We start from the raw sequence: 27,561 nt of genomic DNA, 5'->3' as shown, positions 1-27,561 counted from the left end.
ATACGAGTGCTTCCGAAAGCGCCGACTGATGCTTCGGTCGGTCAGTTCAGTCTGTTCCGAAGCTTTGTAGCCGCCGGTGTGTCAGTGCGAGATCGCGCTACCACCTCACTCTTTATTATATACATACGTATACCTATAATATATACTTTCAATAAATAAACGATCAGTTATATAGGTATAATTAGTACAGTCTCTGATTTTGCGAGATAATAACTCGCTGCGAATTTAGTTATTTTCTATTTTTTTTTTTTTTTTATTCCGCTACTTGGAATTACCACCCCCACCGTTCTTCGAGGATCATCGATACATTCATATACCGTCTGCGCTTGTAACGTCAAAAGGTTATATATCTCCACTGTTTTATCGCAAAAATATTTCGATAATAATAATAATTATTATTATTACGTACTATTATAAACGCACCGCGAACTACCGGAAATATACATACGTACGTACGTACATACATGTATGTATACTTTGAGTATGTAATGTAACATCGATTATATACTTGAACACACATTATATGTATATCGATTATCGATTAATGTTCGCGCGTATGTTAAAGTCTTAAGTAAGTAAAGAAGAAGGAGAAAAAGACCGTCGATATTTATCAGTAGTGCAAACATTTCTCAAGTCCGCTGGTAAATTAATTATAAACGCAATTAATCTGTGCCTCGTCTAATTCGTCATATATTTGTCAGTGCTTTTTGTGAAAGTAAAAATAAAGTGCAAATTTTTGCTTGTGAATTTATTTTACGAACCGTAAATTTATCGGCTACTTCAAAGAGGAAACTGCAGTGTATTCTCAGGTACAAATATTTCAATCATTTCAATCATACCTGAACCGTAGGTTTAGTAATTAATTATTTGATGTTTAATTTGCGAAGAGAATGACAAAATTCTTGAAAAATTTAAAACTACAGATGCGATTAACATTTTAAAAAAATGTTACCAAACAGCTGGATATTGTGAAATTAAATAGAATACTAAACTCGTTGCTAGGCAGTCGAGAAAGCTCGTTTTCGGCATGAGAATAATATCTATAATTATAGAACTTACTTAACTTGCTTATCAAATTTCTAAAATTCACAATTTTCGCTCAAGTGATTTTATAATAACACTTACCAAAGTATTTTTTTTTTTTTTTTTGTAATCCAATTTATTTGACTTTAATTTAGAAACTCGTCATTCGGTAATAATCAAAGCTTCGATTCAATCCATTAATATTTTTCGAGTGAAACAGTGTACATTTTCGGTGAGAGGTAGATATAATGTTTATAATTTAGTGTGATTTGGTTCATTGGTTCCATTTTTGCATACCTACTCTCATTGGCACACCCATCTTCTTTTTCGCCACGTATGCTGTTCAGTATGAAGCTGATTGTGTCGCCGTTTTTCTTTTACCTGAAACTTTTGTCGTTTTTTCGCCTCTTAAACTGGCTTCAACATACCGTTATCTGCACGGAATATTGAATTGTCGCCGAATCTCTTTCGCTTCGCGATTATGTAAAACTAGCCGTAACCGCGTCGCTGAAAATGGAGAAGAGGTGTAATGGAAGAGAAAAAAAAAAGGAAATGCTATAAAAACTAGTTAAATAGACCGCGGCGCTACGTTCGAGACGCATGTATACATCTATGTATAGGCTGTCCACCTCAATACGACACACCTCCGGACTTTACCGTCTCCGATTCGATCCATTTTTTGATATGTTGTTGTTCTAGCTCTAAAACATTTTTCTGAAACTTGTTCGAATTTTGTTCACCAACCCTTTCTGAGTGATGAATTTTTTTAGGGTGAAAATTCTGCACTATTTTGTAATTTAAAAACAAAATCACTAAAATTTAACATATGTGTATTCGTGATTTATATCAATTAGGTCGTCAGAATGATCCGTTGATAACAGTGAAAAAAATCTTGTACAAATGTAAAAAATAAAAAATAAATTTTCAAGCGATCAACCAGCTGGACTCTTGAATTTTTTAATTCGTTCTTTTATAAAATATCATCAACCAACAATTGACTCGCATTCGTGGAATGCTAGAAGATGTCGGTGACGCGATTTGTCGAATAAAATTATTGAATAATGACAAAAAAAAAAACATAAGAAAAATTCCGTCCAGGTTTTTGGAAGTAGATGGTTGTTCCCCATCAAGAAGAGAATTTTGGTGAATTTTTTCAGAATTTAACATATGGTGGCAAATTTTCATCCTAAAACAATTTATTACTCAGAAAAGGTTGGTAAAAAAAATTTGAAAAAAAAATTCGGAAAATTTTTTTAAAGCTAGAACAACAACATATCAAAAAATGGATCGAATCGGAGACGGTGAGGTCTGGAGGTGTGTCGTATTGAGGTCGAAGTTCCATACGTAACATTATAACAAACGTATTTTTAACCAACCGTATAGTCGTATAGCTGCCGAGAAATGAATGATGCATTCTGGAACAGCAGTGATAGAAATATCTAAAAACATTATAGACACCTAGGCCTATAATTATTGATCTCTCTATTTACACTCGATCATTTTCACCGTGACTAAATTTTTGATAGTGAACAAGTATCGTACGAGTATTCTATTTCTTTTTCATTTCTGTCGCGGAAAATTTCTTTTTTCTACTCTTTTCTCATTCACTAACGTGCGTGTAGTTTTGGACGAGTTCCAATTTCTCAGCAACTCGCATCTGTGCGGACAGTGATCACTTAATTTTTCTTTCACAAAATTTCGACAAACTTATTTTTAAGCTCACGTTATGTATATGTATATGCCTTGATAGTTCACTAACCGTACCGGTTATCCATCTTTGAACAGGAATTTTTTTTCTCTTGTGATATTTTTCCACTCGTAATCAACCGCAAACGGAAATTAGAATCAGAGCGAACGTTGAGTACAGGCAGGAAAATTGACGAAACTAAAACAGGTCCCCGGATTTTTTTTAACCTCCTATTCGTACGGATTGCAATCTGCATGATTCAAAATATTCCCAATGTCCTATAATTATTGCATCTTCTTATTTATTTGCGATGTTCACTGTTTCGATTAACGATTTTATCTGTGAACAAAATATCAAGAGAATAACATATCAGTACATTTCTTGTTGTCGAATTAATTTGACAAAAAACACTACAACGACCGATTGTGATAAAACATATATATATATTGATTTATTTGCTTCACTTATGCTATTGAGAAATATTCGGAAGTATCCTAATTGTTGATGAAAATTCCATGAGCACTGTATGCAGGTGTAAGTTATCCGTGCTGACAATTTTTTACGTGATATCTTCTCACAAATTGAATATTCGTGTGAAAAAATGAATATTACTATCACATTTAAGTTTTGAATTATTTGCATTCATGCATCTGTACGGATTATTCCTGTAAACACATTTAAGACATTATATATATCCGTATCTATATTGCATTATAGAATAACGATACCGAGAAGAGTTGAACAAAAGTGAAGTCAGCCGTAACATAACGTAACACAACAATATCATGTAGAATAATACAACTTAACGTAACATTGTGATAAAGTGAGTAAAATTCTTGTGCTATGCAATTATTACGATATGAGAAGAAGAATTGAATCTCTTCGTCGTCGCCGTCGCCGTCGTTCGGTCGTTATATTATAACATGCTCACACACATCACAGTAGGTCGACCCCGTAATCTGAATAGATTAGTGATGTTGATTTTACTGTACAGATTATACCGTACGCATGTAAATACGTCGGGCATTCGCCACCGCAGACTTATGGTATATGTATATATGTATGCCAATGTTTATGCTTCTGCTTAAGATAATAATGTAACTTTGAATGCGTGCACAAACGGGGCTGCTGCAGTCGTTAGGACACGTCATAAAATTCTTCTCATTGTCAGAGAGAAATAAATTTCACATACTACTGCATACTCTTCACAGACGCAAGAAATGAAATCTAGAAATCCCATGGAGAAGGAAACGTTGTAGGAAAAGAAAAGTACGGAGATGTAAAAACGATGAGAAATTATTATTGTGCGATAAGAACATATTATTCAATGTCACACAAGCACCGCCATCGGCAACGTCTGCATCGTCACTTCTTAGACCGCTGCTGCAGTTGTTCACTTGATGCATGCCTGAAGTGCAATGCGCAAATGCTACGACGGAGTAGAAACTCTAGTATCTGTTGTGTAGGAATTCAATTCACTCGAATGTGTGCAGCTCTGATATTTAATACATGTTTACGAACGTATCGACAAAAGGCAGAAGGGTACGTTACACTCTCGTGTATTCGATTCTTATATCCGATATTACAGACAAATACGATACCCGATTACAAGTGAATCGAAAACTGGTACAGTTAAGAGAAGCCGGCACATTATCACAGTCTACCAAAGTATTCATTTTCACCGGCACCACGAGGATTATGTTCACGAATCGATAAGCTTGATTGCGTCGTGTTTGTTGCGTAACTTATAATTCTCCAAAGCTCGTTAGTACGGTTTTGCACTATTGATGTGCACATTTATGCTGACCTTGGATGATGAACTTATAGCGCCGTCGTTGCAGTTATGCAACTATAAACCATGCGCCAATAATCATGCAACCTGTCGTCACGTAGAGTCTTGACGAGACTGAACCTAGCAGCCAGAATTAGCAGCCAAACGTTGTAATTCCCATTCGCACAAGGTAGTCAAGTCCGAAAATGAAAATTTTGTGAAGTACTTTGAACCCTCGATACTTTTATAGAATTGCAACGATAAAAATGCACTGCATTTTTCTATATCCAAAAAGTTTAACACTTTAAAAGCTTAATTTCGAATGGCATCTGAAAAAGTTTCCGTACACGAAGGAAAAATTATTCTCTATCGATTGAGAATCTACAGTTTGAACTACTGAATAAATTCGAGTCGCGTTATTATTGCAGTTGGAATGTGAGTGGAAATTTTTGTTTATACATCCTATTCAAACGCGCCAGTTATATGTACAACAAAATAAAAGCAAACGAAACTTTCGTACACTTTGCCAAACTCGTTGAAATTCGTCTTATATAATGCGGTTTAGCTGGATAACAGAAATTTTTCTTCCAATCTTTTCTCTGCGCATAAATTACGTTGCCAAGCATTTTTTCCATTATCACCATAGTATGTAACATGAAAATTTGCGTGTTACTTTAGTCTGCGCCGTGATAATTGATGGCGAGATGGTTTCAGATATTTTATATCCCTAGGCCTTGTCTGCACTGCAGATCACTGTACGCGAGTACATCATAATTGTATTATCAACTTGACAAATGTGGCTTCAAATTTCTTATTTCTATATGTCTAAAGTCACGGTGTGAATTTGATCTGATGATAACAAGATTATCGAATTGTCCTGTAATTCCACTTCACATTACGCATTTGCTCTGTACTTGTGTAATTGCTGATACCGTTTTATAACACGAAAAATTCTTATCACGTATCATGTATGTATATCGGCCAATCTACCAATTATCAACGAATGATTTGGATATCAGAAAATTGATTTTTCTGAAAATTTATTCTCTTTTAGTGTGTACTCAGATTGAAAACTTCACCAAGTTTAAACTTTAGCAATGCACAATTCAAAGAAATAAAAATATTCCATTAAATCTCAAAAAAGAGCGTATTATTAACAGACTGTCATCAGTTAAAGTTGTCTCATGTGAGATCTCATAGCCATCCTACTCTGAAAATTTGGGTTCCTTACTTAAAAAATCTCAGCTTTCACATGAAAAATTCAAAAGTAAGATAAATTTTGACGGCACATGAGAAAAAGCGGTTTTCTGCCTAAAAACGTGTTTTTTGGTTGGTCGATTTTGAAAAGTTATCCAAAAATGAATAATACATTTAGAAAAGCGAAAGTTTTTGATATAAGATACATATTTTCTCGTAATTTTTTCATGCAGGTAACGATACGAAAATAATTTGCACTTAAACCTCAGTAAGGTCAAAATGATAAACTTTGATGTGGCATTTCTGGCGAACGGTAACTCCTAGAAGGTTCAAACTCAGTGGAATTTCCAATCTTAGTACACATTAAGAGTGAATAAATTTTCAGAAAAATCAATTTTCAGACGTCCAAATCATTCGTAGATAATTGGTGGATTGGCCCGTATGTACATACCTGTGAGGCTAATTTTTCATCCAGTAGCTATTACTGCCTGTTTCACTGACGATCTATTTTCAAATTCAAAGATCTTATATATTTACGAACTAAAAAATCAAGAGAAACACGAATGAGTTATAAACGATGACGACACTGTATACTTGTAGAAACTGCATTCGTACTCTTCGCGAAATATGTCAGCTTGTTTTTGCGAATCAAAATACTTTTTGCCCAACTTTCTCTCACGCGCATTGCAGCCTGCCATGCGGCAGAGACAATTTTATTTTATGCTATGTACAATAATTTCACGATGCTCAGCGAACACTGAGTTGCTGCTCAATATTAATGATCCGTCTAAATAAATTTGAAAAAGTGTGGACCGATAGGCTTCGGACACAAACGTTGTTTTTCACATATAATAGTTCAGGTAAAAATCGATAATTAAGGTTTGCCCAACAGTTCGACGAGGTACGAGCACACTGATCGGTTTCCTAATTCTAATGAAGTCGCTGTTGTAATGCTCTTGACTAATTTGAATTTACTCTGTGATTTGTCATTATTCATGTATGATATATCTGTTGAAGTTTATTCAGCGGGAATGGTTAAGAATTAGTGTGGAACCCGCGTGTAAACACTTGGTAATATATAGTGGATATAAACGACTTACCGAAAGACTGCGTAGAACCAAGTAAATAATGAATAATAAATGTTTGTTTTCAGATTACGAATATGAGCTCTGGTGACCCGTGGTCTCTACCGGTAAAGCAGGGCCTCTACGACCCAACTCTTGAGAAAGATGCCTGCGGTGTTGGGTTCATAGTCGCTATTGATGGGAAACGATCCCACAAGGTGAGATATACAGTAATTCTGTGCATCATATTTCATTTTTCCTCATTCTTACTCGCTTATCAAGCTAAAAGACGTCAGGATGAAGTTAGTAACGTTAACGTATTCACAGAAACATCTCGGAAAAAATCATTCAAAAATCGTCATTGTACAATTTTAGAATAACTTTCACGGCTTCGGCTTTTCAATATGAGTAGATTTTATTCATCCCAGTTTAATAAATAAAAACGTTCATAACTCCTACGTTTTTAAAAGAACTAGTCGCAGAATAATCGCTATGAAATTCAAAAATTCGTGAAGAGAAATTTTTTACTGACCCAGTCTGACAGCTGTTGTGTCGACTAGATTCAATACGATTATAACTGTTTTTACTTTGCTTATATATTCGAATGTAGGCGTTGACATTTCACGAAACTTAACTTTCATGAGATCGTACTTGACAATTAGAGTTATTATCCGTTGCCAATAAACCATCGTTATATATCGATAAATTCTTCCAGTTTATCGAGTATCGCATCTTGCAGTGAATTTGTTTTTCGGATACGCGAGTATTCATTACATAAAATTAATCGGACCGTATGATATTTTTCTCGGAAGAAATCATCGCATGATTATTATCCAACTTTCCAAAACTGAGCTAAATCAAGTTTTATCATCCGTAAGATGAGTCACACTTCCTAGGTGGTGGTATTGTATATTGATCGATTAGCATTGACCCAGTCTATCTTTTAAGCTTGACAAATTCCACAATGCTTATCTGAGAATAAATGATTAATTTATATCTTTCGAAATAAAGTTTAGACAGATATTAACGACAATCTCGAGTGGGTAAGACTTTTTTTTAGTCTCCACATTAAATTCGAATGAATGAAAATTTTTTGTCGAGTCATATCAGCAATAAATATTTACTTCAGGAAAAAACTGTTCTCATCCTATTCTATGGCTTAATGTTTTAGAATTCGATCAGAGACTTTTCTCTAAACTGGCATTTTATTATCCGGTTAGGTGCTTATTTTTGCCGTACTTATTTATTACCGAGCGGTAACTCAAGAAATAGAGGAAATAAAAATTGACGTACCTATATATACTACCAGAGTTCACAAATGTCCTCGCAGCAACTTGACTTGGCGCTCTATTCGTATATAAAATTTCGTCTAACATTCATATTACGAAATTGACACGCCGACAAATATGAGGACACTTCACCAATGCTGGTATCACCTTAGATAAAAAATTGGTAACTAAATAATTATACAAAAGTTTCACAACCTCGACCTCTTACACAACCTGCGTATCTACAGGGTTAACATTTCTAATTAGTTCCGATTTTTGCCTGATCGAATGTTGATTCAAAACAAATCGTTGTTGATTCGTTGCCTAGGCATTGAATTTGATCGTCACCTAAACCAATGCAACTTAATGCCTTGATTAGTTTCCTGTGGTTTGGCTAATTTTTTTTCTCTGCGTCAGACTGACCATCATCACCGCATTTGAAACCTTCAAATGCGGTCAGTTGTTTTGATATTCTTAAGATGATCGTAACGCAGCGTAGATTAACAAGAATTCCATAAAAAACTATCTGTGGTCACATTTTTCTTTGATTTTTATTCAATCGTTGCTGTCAAAGTCAAGAGTTACTCCGATGAATAAATTCGAGATTAATGAATCATCGTATAAAAAGTGTATAATTTTACCAAAGATTTACAAATTTTACGCAAAATATTTCCTTTCACTAGTACAGAGAGCATTCAGTTTGCGCAGCAAATATATGCTCCGGTGTGTGAGTTAAATGCAACATAGTTTCGCCGAATTTTTCGCCAAAATTTCCATTACTACTCGGATAAATCGATTTTATTTCCAAGTTGAAGATATACTTTTCGTAAATGGGTTTCTTTGACATCAAGTTATGATCTACCCTGGACAATTCTTTCACTGATCTCAGTTTTGACTTGAAAGAGGATATACTCATGTCATTTTTCGAGACTATTACAGCTAAATCTCTCACCAAACACGGCTCCATGTCCTTCATATCTCTTTTCAAAAGCTCTATACCCTTTCGCCATTCCCTCATCTCCTCAAATCCACCTCTCAAACGAGCCGGGCCGCATGATCTGTCGCATTGAAGATTCACCTACCATGCAGAAGAAATACCTTTACGGCTTTATATTATACTTTCGTCGTAACAAATCATCCGTTTATTATACCATCACGATCAATGACTCGGTACTCTCGTCGCAATTGTTATAATCGAGGTGATTCGTTTTGTAGCTCCTTTGAAAACCTCCCTGTTTGTCAACTGTAGTTGTTACCTCTTCCTGAAATCAATCGAACAACGTGACAAGGTACGCTTTTACTCTTCGGTTCAATTGACTCACAGTATCTTCTTCTAATTCCGCGGCTCTCTCGGACTCGCTTCGGAATGAGTTTGTGAAATTCGACCACCTGACGTGCTTTCTTATGTACTTGAGCACCTGCAGAAGTTCTTCCGGCCCGATTGGACCGCCTAAGGGTTCACTTATTTTCGGCGGCATCTCAGAGTGTCCTTTCATCGCGTATTGTCCTGACAATTTCACCTGTCGTCGCAATTTTTTCGTCCTCAATGCGAATATGAACAGTCATTTTCCTCACGAAAGAAGTGCAGACCCCGATCAATACTCACCAGCGGCCCCTCGTGGGTAGCAACCAAATTGTAGGATGAGCTCAAGTAGGAGTCGAGCAAATCGACGATGCAAGTCCCGTACCTGAAACCATGCACGTCTCTCTATATTTTCCCTCTTTCCATTGGATGGTGTTGAATGTCATTATAGTCCAACGATTCAAACATATTATGATATGATCTCCGTATTTTACCACCATGACGGTTCTTCTTCGTCGGAAGTAATTCGAAACCTTTCAAACCAATCCAGATATTGATCAATCAGTAGAACTAATTTGGCTAGCTTTTTGTTCTCCTCTTGTTCCATTCCTTCACTGCTCTCCTGAAGCTCGATAAAAAGGTCCAGTATTTCTCCTGGTGTGTTTACCAATTTCATTACATAGACCGTACAATTTATAACCCCGTTTATGGTCAAATTTATCGCTCTTTAAATTACGTCGAATGTGTTGTATGGGATGTTAATTCCACACCTCTTACGAAAACTAGCATGTTGGGCTTTCATCACGAAAACCAGTACGTTTTGGGTATTGCGGGGAAAACTATCATGACTCGATTAGTCCAATAAGGGTTTTCTGAAGTTTTGTGCAGTGTGCGGTAGTCGAAATGAAAGTCATTTTGCGGATGTAGAAGTGCGTTTTTTCACGTCAAAATAAACTTACAAATATCTTGGAAATGGTGTTGTCGATGCAGATTTTAGGAAAATGAATGCTTTTTTCTATAGGTTCTTTACTGATGAGTTGATCTTATTATATTTAAATCAAGTAATCCTTACTTAAACTATGCGTAATCTTTCTACAAAAGTGCAACAACCATCGTATCTTATTGGAAATCTCTCACTCTTACTAATTTTAGCTAGTTTTCGTAAGAATTCGAAACGTGCTAGGCGTCGTTATAAGGTACGTATACGTATACTTACCAGGGGCAAAGCAGCCTCTTCCATTTCTAATGTAGTTTCGGCATAATGCGAGCAAGATGGCGTGTTCGGTGCCCAGTAGTCTCAGAAAACGACCTCTGAATATCGCATCGCTCGATATACAACTATAGAGAGACATGATATACTACAGTATAGTATAGATATGAATTATCGAGAGAAAAGCAATTGTTATTCAAGGGTTCACCGTTGACTAATTGCACGTTGCTATTTCTCACCAGATAGTAATTAAATTAAATAAAATTATATACAATTGAAGAATACCTCGCGTTATGAGTTTTCAACAGAATCAGATACTGCGTGTATTTGGTTATAAGTTGTGGGCCCAATTCTAAAAATGCTGAATTTAAACGCCGTCTAGCAGCCTGATGCAAATTGTTTGAGACACCTGAGAATTGAGTTATATTATCAGTATGTTGTTTATTATAATTATTACATGTCATGCCAATCTACTTTCCATGTTTACCCCCGAGTTCTGGTTAAGGAGTAATTAACACATTTTTATTTTAGACTTATATTTGAGTGTGAATCGACATAATGATTATGTGGTATCGTAAGGATTTTTTTTTCTTTAATTCGTACCTCGGAGTCGAGATATATCATCAAAACTCAAGTGATCCAGTATTTTATTCAATAATTTCGGTGTTAAACTCTGTAAGCTTGACATCCCAATTACATAATTTGAATGCATGGAAACATTTGTAGGTGTAGCTGGAAAGAATCTCCAGGTTTAGTTACAACGACAAATGTTGTATTAAGAAAATATTTGACAATCTTTATTCAAAGTAGTTTTCGTAAAAGAAATTAACCCCCAGCAGAAATTGTGCAATTGCCCACCATCGCACATAAACCTGAAGGGAGCACGATAGTGTTATGAAAGAGGAACTCGCGTGTTGAAAAAAAAAAAAACGTCAGTACAAACAATGGTTAAATATATCATATCTGATATATTCAGCAACTTTGCCTGTGGAATACGTGGAATATATTACACTTTTAACCCATGTCATACGAAGGATTTGAACTACTTCTTTTTTCTACTTTTATTGAATAATTGAAACGACGAATAACGAATTTTAAATTCAAATTAAAAAATATGGAACGGCAAACACAGCTTTTCATCTTGATTATTTTGACTTGGCCCAGCTGAATTTAAAGTAATTGTACATTATACTGATCTGTTATAGATATAGTATTAGAGTCCAATTTTTGCTGTAGAACGAATTACTTGATCTCATTGCTTTTTCTCTTCACGTATGTTTCAGATCGTTCGAGATGCAGAAAAATTGTCGGCGCGCATGAACCACAGAGGTGCATGTGCATGTGACAATGATAGTGGTGACGGAGCTGGTGTACTCTGTGCTATTCCCCACGATTATTATGCTGCAGAAATTCGGTAGGTAATACGAATTATACGTTACCAAAAAGTAAAAAAGAAAAATATTTTTGTTATCTCATTTGGAACGAAAATCAACTTGCCAATCTACTTTTGTTAAAGAAGTATTAGTCGCAATTTTTTTGTGTTTAATTTCAAATTATTGTTATAATTTTCCGTCTACTGAGATGATTTGTGAAATTATGGAAGTATTTTATCTGCTCAGTCAACAGCATGGCGTTGAATTGCCTGAATTTGGTCATTATGCAACCGGAATTTTCTTCCTCGATAAAACCACTCATCAACAAACCGAAGAAACCTTTGCTAAATTGGCTGAAGAGTGCAATTTGCGGGTATGTTTTGTCCGTAATTTAGAAAACTATACTTTCATATCATAAGGAAAATCATCAATTATATACAACCTTTATGTTTGTCGTGTTTTAGATCATCTGTTGGCGTGATGTGCCCACAGATAATACAAAAATCGGCCAGGTAGCTTACAAAACTGAACCCTATTCGCGTCAGGTATTTGTCACTGGGGATCAAGAGGTCGAGGCATTGAACCGCCAGGTAAGTTCAGAGCATGGGATAATTTTCCACTCCTTGCTTAACAGCTGAATTTGTTGCTCGATATGATTTTGAACAGTAGGTAATAGTAGTGTTGAAAAAATTGCTACTCGACTATATGACGCGTCTTATAATTTAATTACTCACAATTGGTGAAATAATGATTAAATGTTGCACTCTGAACATTTTTGAAATAATATATTCAGGACCTGAGAAACCAATGTGCAAATCTTTAAAAGTACGCCACACATCAAGTTAGGAAAATGTTTTAAAATCCCACTTGCTTCGATTTATTATTGGTATTTCAGTTTGGATAAAATAGTATGCAATTTTTCAGGTGTTTGTACTGCGCAAGAGGGCATCGCATACTATATCACAGCCGGGAGTTCGATTTTATATCTGCTCCTTGTCTCTGAAGACGATTGTTTACAAGGGTCAATTCACTGCCGATCAACTATGGAAGTATTACACAGATTTATCGGTAAGCGCAACTGGATCTTTCCTCTATACAGTCCCAGTTCACAATGGGGTTCCTCTATAATTAAAATCTATTTTGATCGGATCAGTTCTCAAGATTAAAGTTGTATTCTTTTTCAGTCTCCAGACTTCGAAACATATCTGGCCTTGGTGCACACACGTTTTTCCACCAATACATTCCCGAGCTGGGAACGTGCGCACCCATTACGGTGAGAAAATACTCGAAATAACTTTGTGTAGTATAATAAGAAATCAAAACTGCATCTTCGCTGAGATTGTAAGACAAGCGTTGTTAATATTGAGTTTGAAAAACTTATTGTTTTAGTCTTCTTGCGCACAATGGTGAAATAAACACATTGCGGGGTAATGTTAATCTAATGAAAGCGCGAGAAGGTGTCATGAGCAGTCCTATCTACGGTGATAAACTGAAACAACTTTATCCTGTTGTTGAACCAAACCTTTCTGACTCTGGAGCTGCTGATTGTGTCCTGGAATTCTTGGTGATGGCTGGTCAACGTACGCTACCTGAGGTGAGTTCTTTCACATTATCCATGCCTCATGAATTTATCAACAACAACATTCCTTAGATGAGGGATTATCAGTTTCGAATCATTCACTGTATTGGTAAAAAATTAAATAGAAGCTTTTGAACGCCCGTATGAAAATAGTTTTATTATTCTCTGTCCAGGCTGTAATGACGATGGTCCCGGAAGCCTGGCAAAACGATCTAACAATGGCCACAGAGAAGCGTGATTTCTATCACTGGGCAGCATGTGCTATGGAACCCTGGGACGGACCAGCCCTACTAACATTCACGGATGGTCGCTACATTGGAGCTATACTAGACAGGTACAAGACATTGCATTTTACACTGAAATAACAGTTAGGTACCATTTTATTAATATTTGAACACTACATAATTACACAACTGTTTGTATCGATGAAACTATTTGTGAATTTTATTATTCTACTCCACCTCTAGAAGCACATAATATTTTTGTGTATAATTGGCAAGTCGTAAAAATCTTTTTATTATAATGCGTAAGATTTCAATTGTAAATTTTTTTTTCTGTTTTTCGACAAATTTCAATCCCCTTTTACTTTTTCTAATCTGGACTTATCTTTTTTCTAATTTATGTGCATGGATATACTATGTCAGGGTACAACGATTATTGAAAATTATTATCCCAACAGGATTTTTTACTTAAACATTATGATCTTAAGTATATATAATAGAGGTAATGGAAATAACAGGATATGAACTAACTTGTACTCAGGAGTCTTCGGACCAGATTGAATTATTCAGGTGAAAAGAACAAAAATATAATACAATCTGTGCCAAGGAGTCACCACCTTATTGGGTGTATGAGTATGTTATATATAAATATGTATATTATTTCCATCGCTATCTATGTGGTTAATAGGAAGAAATTAACAAGGTAACAAGTATGTGTGTATATACAGAGGTATATGAGAATGCCGGCTGGAAAGCAATCGAACGAACGAACAACAATTATTCAGCTGATAATTAACTGATGCAAAGATGGTAATACAGAAGAATTTTTGAATTTTTGTTTGGCAGAAATGGCCTGCGCCCATCGCGTTTCTACGTCACTAAGGATAACATGATGGTGATGGCGTCCGAAGTGGGCGTCTATGACACTCCGCCCAGCAATGTTGTCCTCAAGGTAAACATGGCGATTACGCAAACCCAAGGACCTAATCATGCTGGGACCAATCAACAGTCAGCTTCCTAAGCTGGGGCAAAAATTCTTACTGTCTAAAAACAGTTACTTCGATCGCCTCTTATCAATCGCTAAAATTTACGATACAGAGAATTTCAGCTTTAGGGATTAGTTCTTTGGAGATGACATCATGGATCAGGGTCTCTTGACCAGCCTGCTATTATGGGGGGGCGGGCGGACTGGGCTGGGCTGAACATTTTGGAGTTCGGGCCTGTTGTAACTTGATTGTTACAGCGTGACCAATGATTCATCTGATTCAACATATCTCATTGATTATTTTTTCCATCTGACTAGTTTCTCTTCAATATCATTGATTTTATATTTAATTGGTTTAAATCGTTTGTGGGGCGATCACCTTTACCTTTATGCATGTTGCGGAAAAACAGACAGCATGTCTGAGGATTTCACTTGTTACAGTATGTTGTTAAAAATACGTATTTTTTTTTTGTTTCATTTCTAAAGATTTGATTTTCCGGACTGCTGTGTATAAAGAATAGGTGATTACCCTTGACTTCTATGATAACTCACACATGATTTTTATAAACAGCTATATCTTAGTGAAAATTCTGTACTTCGGGCAGCATTGATAATGTGCTGGTGATCTGTCCTTGTTGTATTTTGTTACATCCTGATTTATCTTTTTGTTTAGTTACTGCTAGTCGTCCTTGGGTCGTACTTCAGTGATTTTAGTAGGTTTATAACTAATATCACAGAATCATGTGAATAAATTTAGTTGTTGATAGGATACTAGACAAGGATTTTTAATTCCTTACCTCGTTTGATATTTACTAGGTGATTTCATATTGTATGATTTTTAAATCGCACGGACATTTCGTAAATTTTCTCTTCTCGTTGCCAATATGATGCTTAAGCTGGAACTGACATACTTTTAAGTCGCAAACGCGAACGCGGTAAACTCGTAATGTATAGAATATTGATATTCTTGTATTATCGAGGAAGATAAGTGACATGCATGATTATGCGATGGATACATCATCAGCAACGACAGAATATCAATCGTTTAATCCACATATATATTTTTACACTACTGTATTCTAGAATTTGTATGAATAGTGTATCATACTGTACTCTATTTTATTTATTTCTATTCATTCCACAAACGACCATGTAATTATCGCCATCTAGGGACTGGGTTTGTATAAAGAGCTGTAGGACCGTCATCCAGTGCTGTTACATGAATGTTGTTCAAACTCAAGGCGCTTTACAATGGCATTCACTTTGCATCTGTTTCATTTTCAGAGCCGTTTGAAGCCTGGAAGGATGCTGTTGGTTGACACAGAAGAGAAGAAGATTATTCAAGATGTCGATCTCAAGATTCATATCGCACGCAGCAGGCCTCACTCTACTTGGCTTAAAGAACAGGTATGTTATTTCCCTCAAAATAATTCATAGTGACACTCGGTGATCACGACTAATCAATTCTCCACGAGTGTAATCGAAGAAATCAGTTACAGTGATGGTTTAATGGAATAATTAATTAATGCATCAGATTTTGATTTCGAGAGTAATACTTTAAAAATGTACAGGTAGTAACAATTCTTTATACTAAATGGATATGTCATCGGGAGTGCATTAAGTATAGAATCAATCAACAATCACTGCTGTATTTTCATTTAGTGACATGGTGGTGGTATATAACTGCATATGAAAAGTACATACATCATGACATATCTCATCCGTTCATTCCCAATATATAATATCATCAAATACTAAATCAAATTGCATAGCTGTATATGCAAAATTCAATAATTGGATAATGATGTTAACTTGACATTTCTTTTCCAATTTATCTTCTATGATGGCGACATTGGTGTTACGTGCAGAGGGTGAGTTGTAAATGTAACAAACAATTCCAAAGGTCTTTTGAGTTTGGTTATTTAATATGGTGGTATTTGATATTTCTCAGTTGTTATTTATTATATACTTCTTTGAAATAACGTTTTACGCTTCTTTATTTGGTGATATCAGTCTTTATTTACATAAAAATGTATTTATTGATCTCACATTTCCACATACATTTCACTCTATATTTTGCTATATTACCCTGCTTTTAATGAATAGATTGAAAAAATTATACTTATAGCCAGAAGGAATCTTATTTGTGGTTTGGTTTGGTATTTTCCCCACTAATATACATGCTTTAAACAATGTTTACATACATTTTGTAGCATTAGCATAACAATCATTCACGTTTCAATCACCAATTCATAATTTTCTTTCATACATTGCCCATACACTTCTCATTTACCAATTTTCACTGGTATAAGTAGTTTTATTTGAAGCCGATGTACAAATATGTGATACAGGGACATCTTTGGAAGTATTTTTCTATCGTTCGTCATTAGATATTTTTTAGATAACTTATTATTTTATTAAGTAATAATATAGTAATTTTTTCTTCTTTTGCCAAATGCATCTCTTTAGCCTGGTGTCATGTACAACGTACAACATTATTCAATTTTCTAATTTCTACGCAGATATCGATGGACCAGTTACGAGAAGCTCATATTGCAATAAACGGGTCAAATGGTATTACTGAAAACGGAAGTGTAGAATTGACTAAGCTCAATGGTATCAACGATACTTTCGAGGGTGTTTCTGCAGTGAATCGTGTTTGGGGAGGAGACAAACGTCTTTCGTTATATGGATATACAATTGAAACTATCAATATGCTTTTACTGCCCATGATTCAAACCAAGTAAATATCAAAATATTATAAATATGATTAAGAATTTTTTCATGTAAATCATGTAATTGAATCCGTTTTTTTTTTTTTTTTTTCAGAAAAGAAGCACTCGGATCTATGGGTAACGACGCACCCTTGGCCTGCCTCTCCGACTTTCAACCTCTGATCTACGAGTATTTCAAACAATTGTTTGCACAGGTGAAAATAATTACCCTTACTATTGCAAAAATTGACGGAAGATTCTGCTTTTACGTTCTGATAGCAGTTGGACCATTAAAAACGAATTGAATTGACAACACTGTAATAATGTTCGAGCACATCAAATTTACTTTTCTTTAACGTAAATTCATACTGAAATTAATTAGGTATAACAGGTATTTCGAAGCATAATCATGAGTGTTGTATCTTCAGGTAACAAACCCGCCGATTGATCCATTCAGAGAGAAGATCGTGATGTCACTAATGTGCCCAATCGGTCCTGTGAGTAATATCCTGGAACCAAATGAGTTACAAGTGCATCGATTATTCCTTCATCAACCCATCTTATCCCTGAAAGATCTTGAGGTGATTAAAAACACCACCTATCGTGGCTGGAGAACAAAGGTTATTGACATCACGTATCCTGCTGAGTACGGACCACCAGGTCTTCAGAAAACCATTCACAGAGTGTGCAACGAAGCTAACGAAGCTGCCCATCAGGGTTATCAGCTCATTGTCTTATCCGACCGTCTAGCTGGTCCTGACAGGTACAAATTATCACATTCAATAAATTTTTTTCATCATTCAAACAAAAAAATGTATATGCTGTAACTGTTCAATGTACTCACAGAGTTCCAGTGAGCACTTTACTCGCCCAAGGTGCTGTACATCATTTTCTCATCGAAGAGCGTCAACGAATGAAAGTTGGCTTGATCCTAGAGACTGCAGAAGCTCGAGAGGTGCATCACATGTGTGTACTGCTTGGTTACGGCGCTGACGCAATCTGTCCCTACCTCGTCTTCGAAATGGCTAGAAGTCTTAGAGCTGATGGAGTTTTAGATGAATCCTGTACTGATGATATCATGTTCACTGTGAGTGGTACTTATGCAATTTGACTGTGAATTTAAATTTTATAATTCGTCTAATTAGTACAATATTGTCTTTGAAAAATATCAAACCTTAATTTGGATTTGAAATTTCTCCTTCTAGAATTATTCTGACGCTATGGAACGTGGAATTGCCAAAGTGATGGCAAAAATGGGAATATCTACTCTGCAATCTTACAAAGGTGCCCAAATCTTCGAGGCGGTTGGCTTAGCTGATGATGTTGTTGATAAATGTTTCAAGGTATTTATGCGCTTATTGATTATATAATGAATAAATCATTGATTCGATCATCTTTTTATTATTTCGTTAGGTTCTCATACTTAACTGTTGGTGTCACTATGCAGTGTTACTTAATGTTTCTTATGTCTGTTGACATTTTAGGGTACCCAATCACGAATTGGCGGTGTAACATTCGACATAATAGCAAAAGAGGCTTTCGAAAGACACCAAATGACTTACATGGAAAAAGCCGTTGATATGATGGTTCTGCGTAATCCTGGAATATACCATTGGCGAGCTGGAGGAGAGAAACATATCAACGAGCCCAACAGCATTGCTAATCTACAGGTAAATGTCGTGAAACACAAAAAAAATTAAACCTTTGAACGTGTAATGAATAATGCCCCTAATTCGAATTTTCTATTCATTTGCTTCTAAAAATATAGGAAGCTGTTGAATCGAAGAGTACCAACGCCTACGAAAATTACCGCAAATCTACGATGGATGCTGTCCGAGCATGCACACTACGAGGTCAATTGAAACTCAAAACTATCGATAAACCAATATCAATTGATGAAGTGGAACCAGCATCTGAGATTGTGAAGAGATTTGTTACTGGTGCCATGAGCTTTGGAAGTATTTCACTGGAAGCTCATACCACCCTTGCTATTGCCATGAATAGAATTGGTGGCAAGTCTAATACTGGAGAAGGTGGAGAGAATGCTGATAGGTGCGTCAATTAAGCTCATCCGATCATCATTTTGTATCTTGGAAAAAAATCAATAAAATAGATATGGGTATATTATACTGCTTTGATAAAACTTTTGATTTGATTTAAACTCGTGATTGTTAACAATTTCAGATATTTGGATCAAGATCCAGAATTCAATAAGCGGTCATCAATCAAACAAGTAGCAAGCGGCAGATTTGGTGTAACTTCCAGCTACATTGCAAATGCCGATGATTTGCAAATTAAAATGGCTCAAGGTGCCAAACCTGGTGAAGGTGGTGAGCTGCCAGGATATAAAGTGAGTTGATTTCGATTATTGTATAGAATAACTGAACTCACTTGCCATAGGTACTTCTTTAGTGTGACCGTTTCAATTGAATAGCAAATTAGTGAATGTAATGATTTTCAATATCACAGGTCACAGCAGATATTGCTGCAACGCGTCACTCTGTGCCTGGAGTTGGACTAATTTCACCCCCACCTCATCATGATATATACTCAATAGAAGATTTAGCTGAGCTGATTTACGATTTGAAATGCGCAAATCCAAATGCACGGATCTCTGTAAAACTTGTGTCGGAAGTCGGAGTTGGAGTTGTTGCATCTGGTGTAGCTAAAGTGAGTATGATACAATGTTTCAATAATTTGTATCGAATATTTTTCATGAAACCCTCTTATAAATCCTTTATGAAATTAATTTACTGATATTTCGTTCGTCGCTTTTCTCTAATCAGCATGCCCATTGACTATTTTTGTAGGGTAAAGCAGAGCACATTGTAATATCTGGGCATGACGGTGGTACTGGAGCTAGTAGCTGGACTGGAATCAAGGCAGCGGGTCTTCCATGGGAGTTGGGTGTAGCAGAGACTCACCAAGTCTTAACACTCAACAACCTGCGCTCCAGAGTCGTTGTACAAGCAGATGGTCAACTCCGCACTGGCTTTGACGTCGTTGTCGCTGCACTTCTAGGTGCAGACGAATTTGGTTTCAGTACAGCTCCACTGATCGCTATGGGCTGCACAATGATGCGAAAATGCCATCTAAATACGTGCCCAGTAGGCATTGCTACACAAGATCCAATTTTACGTAAGAAGTTTGCAGGAAAACCAGAACACGTCATCAATTTCCTGTTCATGTTGGCTGAAGAGGTAAGGCTTTGTTTCGAATTCAGTTTTGTCACGTATTGCATGCATTCCATATTCATTCCTGCTCAAAAAGTCCAATAGGATTTGATAGATTATAGTTAGGTCATCAAGAATATTACGAAACAGTATTCAGAATCGCGATACAGAGTAATGGACGAGGCTATTCCGGTTTTGAATCTCATTCTATAATGTTCTATCAGAATCTTTCATGTCCCACCAATCATTTAGTAAGGATAGATGAAATAAAGTTTTTACATAATGCCAATAATTTCCAAATAATTATCCAGGTACGATCGCACATGGCTAGCCTTGGTATCCAAAAATTCCAAGATTTAGTCGGACGCACTGATTTCCTAACGGTTGCTAGTCGTGATCATGAAAAATCCAAGACTCTTAATTTTACGAACATTTTACGCAATGCATTGGAGTTGCGTCCAGGTGTCAATATTAAGGGTGGCTCGATCAAGCAGGATTTCCAGCTCGAAAACAGATTGGACAACAAGCTTCTTGAAGAGGCAGCACCAATTTTGGAAGGTCTCAAAAAAAGCGTTTCCATCCAGATGAGCATCAACAACGAATGCAGAGCATTTGCATCAACTTTAAGCTATCACATTTCAAAGTAAGTCGCAATAATTGTATTTAATTTCAGTTAGCACTCGAACGATGCACAATCCCTTATTTCGTATAGCTACCATTTTCTTGTATATGTCTGTACTGTTTCACAATTTCTATTACGTTTGAGAACTCTGTTTCACGAAATTGTTTTTAGGAAATTCGGGGAAGAAGGGCTTCCAGAACACAGTATTAATATCAATATGACTGGCTCTGCAGGTCAGAGCTTTTGCGCTTTTATGACAAAAGGTGTTCATGTTACATTAGAAGGAGATGCAAACGATTACGTAGGAAAGGTGAACAAAAATGATTCAAATGCCTTCACTAAATTGTATAAGAATGAATACTTACCTCTATTTTTGTCACTCAGGGTCTGTGTGGCGGAGAGATTATCATATATCCTCCTAAGGATTCAGACTTCAACTCCGAAGCTAATGTAATTGTGGGTAATGTCTGTCTGTATGGTGCGACTTCTGGTCGGGCATACTTCCGAGGTATAGCTGCAGAGAGGTTCAGCGTTCGTAACAGTGGAGCTATCGTAGTTGTAGAAGGTGTAGGCGATCACGGATGCGAGTACATGACTGGAGGTTGTGCACTCATTCTTGGACTGACAGGAAGAAATTTTGCTGCTGGAATGTCAGGTGGAATTGCTTACGTTCTCGACGTTGATGGATCTTTCAAAAGGTAAATTGACACATGCACTGTGCGTAACATACGTTTGGAATATTCAGTGTGCACAGATGGATTTACTTCTGCAGTTGAGCGAATTTGTTATAGTTCTAATGATGCAGCTTTTTTTTTGTGAAGAAAATTATTGTTACAATATCCATAATAGCAGGTAATAATAACTGAGTATGGTCAGTATCACGACTAAAAAATATTACACATTTGCTTTTATTACATTTTACTGATGATCAATCATATTGCCCTGTATGTTTTAGTAAATGCAATCCTGAAATGGTGGAGCTACTTCCACTTAATCAGCAGAGTGATATTGCGTATGTGAAGGAACTTCTGGAAGAGTTCATTGAAAAGACTGGGTCATTGATCGCTCAAGAATTATTGAAGGTCTGGCCTGAACCAACCACCAGATTTGTAAAGGTACGCTGATAAACTTTACTCGATGGTCGAATTATTTAGAATTTCTTCAAGTTTTTATGGTTTAAATACATCTTGCATATAATACTATCAGGTATTCCCATACGAATATCAACGTGCTTTAAAGCAACTAGCAGAGCAGAAAGTATCACAGCCAGTTTTGAACGGCAATAGCAGACCATCGGAACCTAACGTTAAAGATATTGAAGATTCGATTGCTGATGGGGATATGGAAAAGAAGAAATTGGATAAGATTCGGTAAATACTATGAATTTTAGTTCATACACTGATGATACGGTATGTGAATTTAATTCGTCAAATTCAATAGCACAACTAATCACGACATATGTACTTTGCTCGCAGAGGATTTGTAAAATACGGTCGTGAAACAAAAAACTATCGACCGGCTGAAAAACGAATGGAAGATTGGGATGAGATATATAACTTCCAAGGTGTTAGGAAGGGACTTAGAGTTCAGGCAGCAAGATGTATGGAATGTGGTGTTCCTTTCTGTCAGAGCAGCCATGGCTGTCCTCTTGGAAACATTATTCCAAAGTGGAATGATCTCGTATTTCATTCGAACTGGAAAGAGGCCTTGAATCAGCTGCTCCAGACCAACAACTTTCCTGGTTAGTTTTTGCCCTATCATCACGATCACTTTTGGCATCTGGTGAAATCAAAGCAGTGACGGCTAGAATTTGTCTTTAACATACACCCGCCATTCTTACAGAATTTACTGGAAGGGTATGTCCAGCGCCTTGTGAGGGCGCTTGTGTGTTGGGAATCTCAGAGCCACCTGTGACAATAAAAAATATTGAGTGCGCTATCATAGATCATGCTTTTGAGCAAGGATGGATCACTGTGCAACCTCCGAAGTCAAGAACTGGACGTCGAGTGGCAATTGTAGGATCTGGTCCTTCTGGCCTCGCTGCGGCTCATCAGCTTAACAAAGCTGGTCACTTGGTCACTGTCTATGAAAGAAACGATCGTGTTGGTGGTCTTTTGCAGTATGGTATTCCTACCATGAAATTATCCAAGCAAGTTGTTCAACGGCGAGTTTCTCTTCTAGCAGCTGAAGGAATCTCCTTCAAGACTGGTATCAATGTTGGAAAGGATATTTCAGCTAAAGTGAGTTTGTGAATTGCTGTTTTTTTTAAGCAGTGAATTTCTCTTATCTTCCTATAGTTGTTCATAGTTTCGGCAGAATGAAAACTTTCAGTAGGCATCTGTTAAAATTAATTATTAAAGCCATTGGATCCTGAAAAATTTTCCACTTAATCACGCATATTCCGCAATAAAATATACTACCATATTTCTTGCACAATAGGAATTGAAAGAACAGTATGACGCGCTTCTTCTGTGTACTGGAGCTACGTGGCCAAGAGATCTGCAAATACCAGGACGACACTTCGAAGGAATTCACTTTGCCATGAGTTTTCTCGAGAATTGGCAAAAAAAACAGATGGGAAACACTGTACCACCCAAAATGGAATTAATTGCCCAGGATAAAGATGTCATAATTATCGGTGGTGGAGATACAGGATGCGATTGCATCGCTACATCCTTGCGACAGGTATTACACTTTGCGCATCAAATCGCATGGGTCTACAAGACCCATGATCCATTACGATAGAATACTACAATACAGTAATGTAAATCTCATCCTTATTTAGTATGTCTAATGCAAAAGTACTAACAAACGGATCTTTTGTTCGAAATCTAAATTTTTTGTCTAATTTTTTAAACTATGATGATACTAAGTGTATGGACCACTATACATACCTATGTGTAACATTCTGACCTGTTGTCAGGGTGCCAAATCCATTACAACGTTTGAAATCTTACCTGAACCTCCTGTGAAAAGAGGAAAGGACAATCCATGGCCGCAGTATCCTCGAGTGTTCAAGGTGGACTATGGGCATGAAGAAGTTTCTCTTAAATTTGGACGGGATCCACGTCAGTTCAGTACACTGAGCAAGGTAAATGTAGCATTTTTCTTCTGCACTGAAGTGTCGTAACAATTAGTTGAATATGAACGAATGCAAATGAATTTCAGCTTGAAATAATGAATTGTCTTTTATGGAATATCTGAGGAAATTTGGAAAGTTTAATTTTCATCATTAATTTCAGGAATTCTTGGGCGATGACAAAGGACACGTAACTGGAATTAGAACAGTCACAGTTGAATGGACTAAAGATGAAGCAGGCAGATGGAAAATGGACGAAGTTCCTAATTCTGAAAAGGCAAGTTTTTTTTTTGTAGCACCATGGCATATAATAACTGCTTTAAGTGAGCCATTGGAGGCAAGCCGATGAGATATTTGTATATATAAATGTATTTCTGAATAGACCTACAAATGTGATCTGGTATTACTTGCAATGGGCTTTATGGGACCTGAGAAATACGTTGCTAATGATCTAGCAGCAAAACTGGATGGGCGTGGAAACTACGAAACTCCTGGTGGCAAATACTCAACTAGTATTCCAGGCGTTTTTGCTGCAGGCGGTTAGTTATGATTTTGATTTTATTTCAGCCAAAGTTCGATTGAAAGAATGCGTTTCCAATATAATTCTACTCTACATTTTTAATATTTGCGAATTTAGATTGCCGAAGAGGTCAATCACTCGTCGTATGGGCAATAGCTGAAGGAAGGCAGGCTGCAAGGGAAGTTGACAAGAGTCTAATGGGATCTACGACTCTGCCAAGTCCCGGTGGTGTTATCACAGGAGTCTTACCTTAAATCTGAGTAAGGCGAGATCCTGTGAGCAAAAGATGTTCATGAGTCCACATTGAGCCCAATATGGCAGCTGACTTTGTAGAAATTGCGTATTGATTATTGTGTCAACTTAGGAGAAATTTCTTAATTCACAGACTGATTAATTCGTTGAGGCGTCCATAAATCTCATTTGATTATTTGGATCCTGGTCATGTAGACTGAAACTGTAATCGAAATAGCCTCTAGGATATGTAAGAGATATTAATTAATACTGCATCGTCGTGCTTGTCATATTGCGTTTCGTATAAGGTTAGGCATGTACACATACACATAAGCACAGACACACACCTGCACACATATCGTTGTACATAAGATATGTACATGTATGTACATGCAACTGCTAATGTGATTGGAGTTATATTTTTTTGTTCTTTCTCAAGTGCGAAAAGCGGTGCTGTAAACGTCATAGCAAACTCCATAAGTTGTAGGCATGAAGAAAACGCATGTAAGTACTTGGTAGAGGTGATGCTTAATTATTTTCTCCAGCATAAAGATTCAACTGCAAGACGGAATACTAAAATTCTATTCTTGCCACTATCAGGACTGCATGACATGCCATAGGAGATTATGATATCTAATGATGTAAAATCTTTACATATACAATATAAATACGTACACAAAAATATCGTATGCAAATCAATGTAATGTCCTGCATTCCTATGATTAGGCTGCTGAAACTACTGAAATTAATTAATTGTTTATAGAAGAAAGTTGGAAACGATATGTCGAAACATTATTTGGAGCATATCTAAACTATGTTCTGGAATGTATACTATGTATTCTATTAATTGTCGCGTACGTGATTGGTCTGCCACATTTTGTTCATGTTTTTTTTTTCGATTATGCCTTTTTGTAATGTTCTTAGCTTACATAATTGTATCAGTAAGTTATAATTGTCGGATCTTATCATCGATTTATGGTATAAGTAATTTATTTATGATTGTAGTATCAAATGTTGGATATCAGAATATTTGCTACACGTTATTAACCAATTGTTCCGAGTATAAGCCGACTGCGCATATCAGACGATCTCCAATTATGAGACAATATTTCAGGGTGTTTTCCTTAGTTACCTGCATGAAACGGGTCCGCGGATAATATTAGGACGGTTTTGGCAGGTGCTATTAGCGATGACAAACATCTTATATTCGGAATAATGTGGTATTATTATTAAATATTGAAATAACTTTTATTTCCATTAATAGCATCGTTCCATGAGTGAACACCTATCATTTGAATCAATACGATAGATTGAAATAATCATTTATCACTGTAAATTATAGTGCAAACGTATCTATATTATACTAACGAGACAATAAAAGTATACTGAACGTTAAATATTCATGCATCATTTAATTCATACCTGCAATGTGACAAAATGCTAACGTTTCTGGAATTTCTTTAACTCTATCAATAATATTCGAGAAAAATGTTAGTTATGCATAGTTGAATTAGAATCTTTGTACATATGGTTGAGAACTATAGTGTACTATAAATAGTGCAGAAGTGCACATTAACAGTGAGTGATTGAAATCATTGATAGTTATTTCAACTATCACAACTGTGTGTAGAACGACATGGCAACTATATACGGAAAAAATTCGTTCGATTGATCTATTCTCAACGGTAAACAAACAAGTTCGAAAATGTTATCATTCCCATTATGCCGCTGATACATGGGTTAGGATACACATTCGCAGGGTTGGCAACCTCGAGCGATCAAATTATCGCACCAGGACCGTCAAATTATAGGGCATTCAAAAAAATTATCGTATTTTTTTTTCAATAAAATCTATTGAGAAAATAATCCATAAGGTAAACGGTTATTATTTTGAGATCAAACAATTCTGCTTTTTTTAATTCTACAACAAATAAGATTATTATAACAATATAATTCACATTTTCAGACATTTGAACGGAATAATAATTTATAAACTCTTTCATTTTTTAACAAGACTTACACAACTTTTTGCTTAAACTTATAGATTTTTTGGTACGGTGACGTCATCGGCGTCAGATTCGCTTTCTATTTCAGCAGTGACTGTTTTTTGCAAGCTCTCATTGTTGTTATTGCGTTTTTCACCGGCCTTAGGATATAATGAATTTTTATTCATTCTGGCGTATTCTCCCGGAAGTCGCTCGAACGTCGTGCAATTGTTAACTCGTTGTCGCGCTAAAAGTATGCCGTTCAACGACGAAGTTACCAGTTTATTTCTGGTCTTGGTTTTCACCAAATTCACAGCGCTGAAGATTCTTTCGCATTCAGCATTTGAATGCGGAAGCGAGATACCGTTTAGGGCGAATTTGGCTAAATTTTTGAATTTTGAATTGTTTTTTATTCTGCGAAGCGCACTGTAAAAGTGGCAAAATGTAACCAAACAGAAAAACCGCCTCTATATATTACGTAGAACGGTAAAGGAGTACCGACAAACTTCATGCATACATACCTTGAACGTATCGGTTCGGTCGACACTTTGCAATG

General features: G+C 36.3%; 1 protein-coding gene across 5 annotated transcripts; it reads left to right on the top strand.

Moving 5' to 3' along the window:
• The first annotated feature begins 219 nt into the window (after positions 1-219).
• On the top strand, positions 220-26,417 carry LOC124416509 (glutamate synthase [NADH]). Of its 5 annotated transcripts, none has more exons than XM_046897644.1 (34): positions 220-341; positions 6,832-6,960; positions 11,807-11,937; positions 12,143-12,269; positions 12,361-12,486; positions 12,821-12,964; positions 13,081-13,169; positions 13,286-13,490; positions 13,649-13,809; positions 14,543-14,648; positions 15,966-16,088; positions 16,550-16,552; positions 17,204-17,424; positions 17,511-17,610; positions 17,824-18,158; positions 18,242-18,482; positions 18,601-18,738; positions 18,880-19,065; positions 19,164-19,447; positions 19,580-19,745; positions 19,865-20,065; positions 20,206-20,595; positions 20,880-21,211; positions 21,362-21,500; positions 21,575-21,888; positions 22,146-22,305; positions 22,397-22,560; positions 22,666-22,931; positions 23,033-23,430; positions 23,630-23,875; positions 24,114-24,281; positions 24,433-24,546; positions 24,652-24,808; positions 24,907-26,417. In XM_046897644.1, exons 2-34 carry the CDS (start codon positions 6,841-6,843, stop codon positions 25,041-25,043), a joined length of 6,192 nt encoding a protein of 2,063 aa, XP_046753600.1. In that variant the 5' UTR covers positions 220-341; positions 6,832-6,840; the 3' UTR covers positions 25,044-26,417. The 5 variants fall into 5 exon arrangements, with proteins under 5 accessions (XP_046753600.1, XP_046753603.1, XP_046753601.1 ...); XM_046897645.1 differs by lacking the exon at positions 220-341 and adding an exon at positions 715-809; XM_046897646.1 differs by lacking the exon at positions 220-341 and adding an exon at positions 6,682-6,749.
• Positions 26,418-27,561: the final 1,144 nt, after the last annotated feature.

Source organism: Diprion similis, chromosome 2 (genome assembly GCF_021155765.1).
Source record: "Diprion similis isolate iyDipSimi1 chromosome 2, iyDipSimi1.1, whole genome shotgun sequence".
Lineage (NCBI taxonomy): Eukaryota > Metazoa > Arthropoda > Insecta > Hymenoptera > Diprionidae > Diprion > Diprion similis.
Note: the sequence above shows the minus strand (reverse complement) of the source record. Positions and strands in the feature narration are given on the sequence as shown.

Bases quoted from the DNA above. Each gene is read 5' to 3' on its own strand.
- LOC124416509 (XM_046897644.1), top strand. From the start codon at position 6,841: ATGAGCTCTGGTGACCCGTGGTCTCTACCGGTAAAGCAGGGCCTCTAC. The intron at 19,746-19,864 runs GTGAGTTGATTT...TCAATATCACAG, and splicing joins GTGAGCTGCCAGGATATAAA to GTCACAGCAGATATTGCTGC. The intron at 21,501-21,574 runs GTGAACAAAAAT...TTTGTCACTCAG, and splicing joins CAAACGATTACGTAGGAAAG to GGTCTGTGTGGCGGAGAGAT.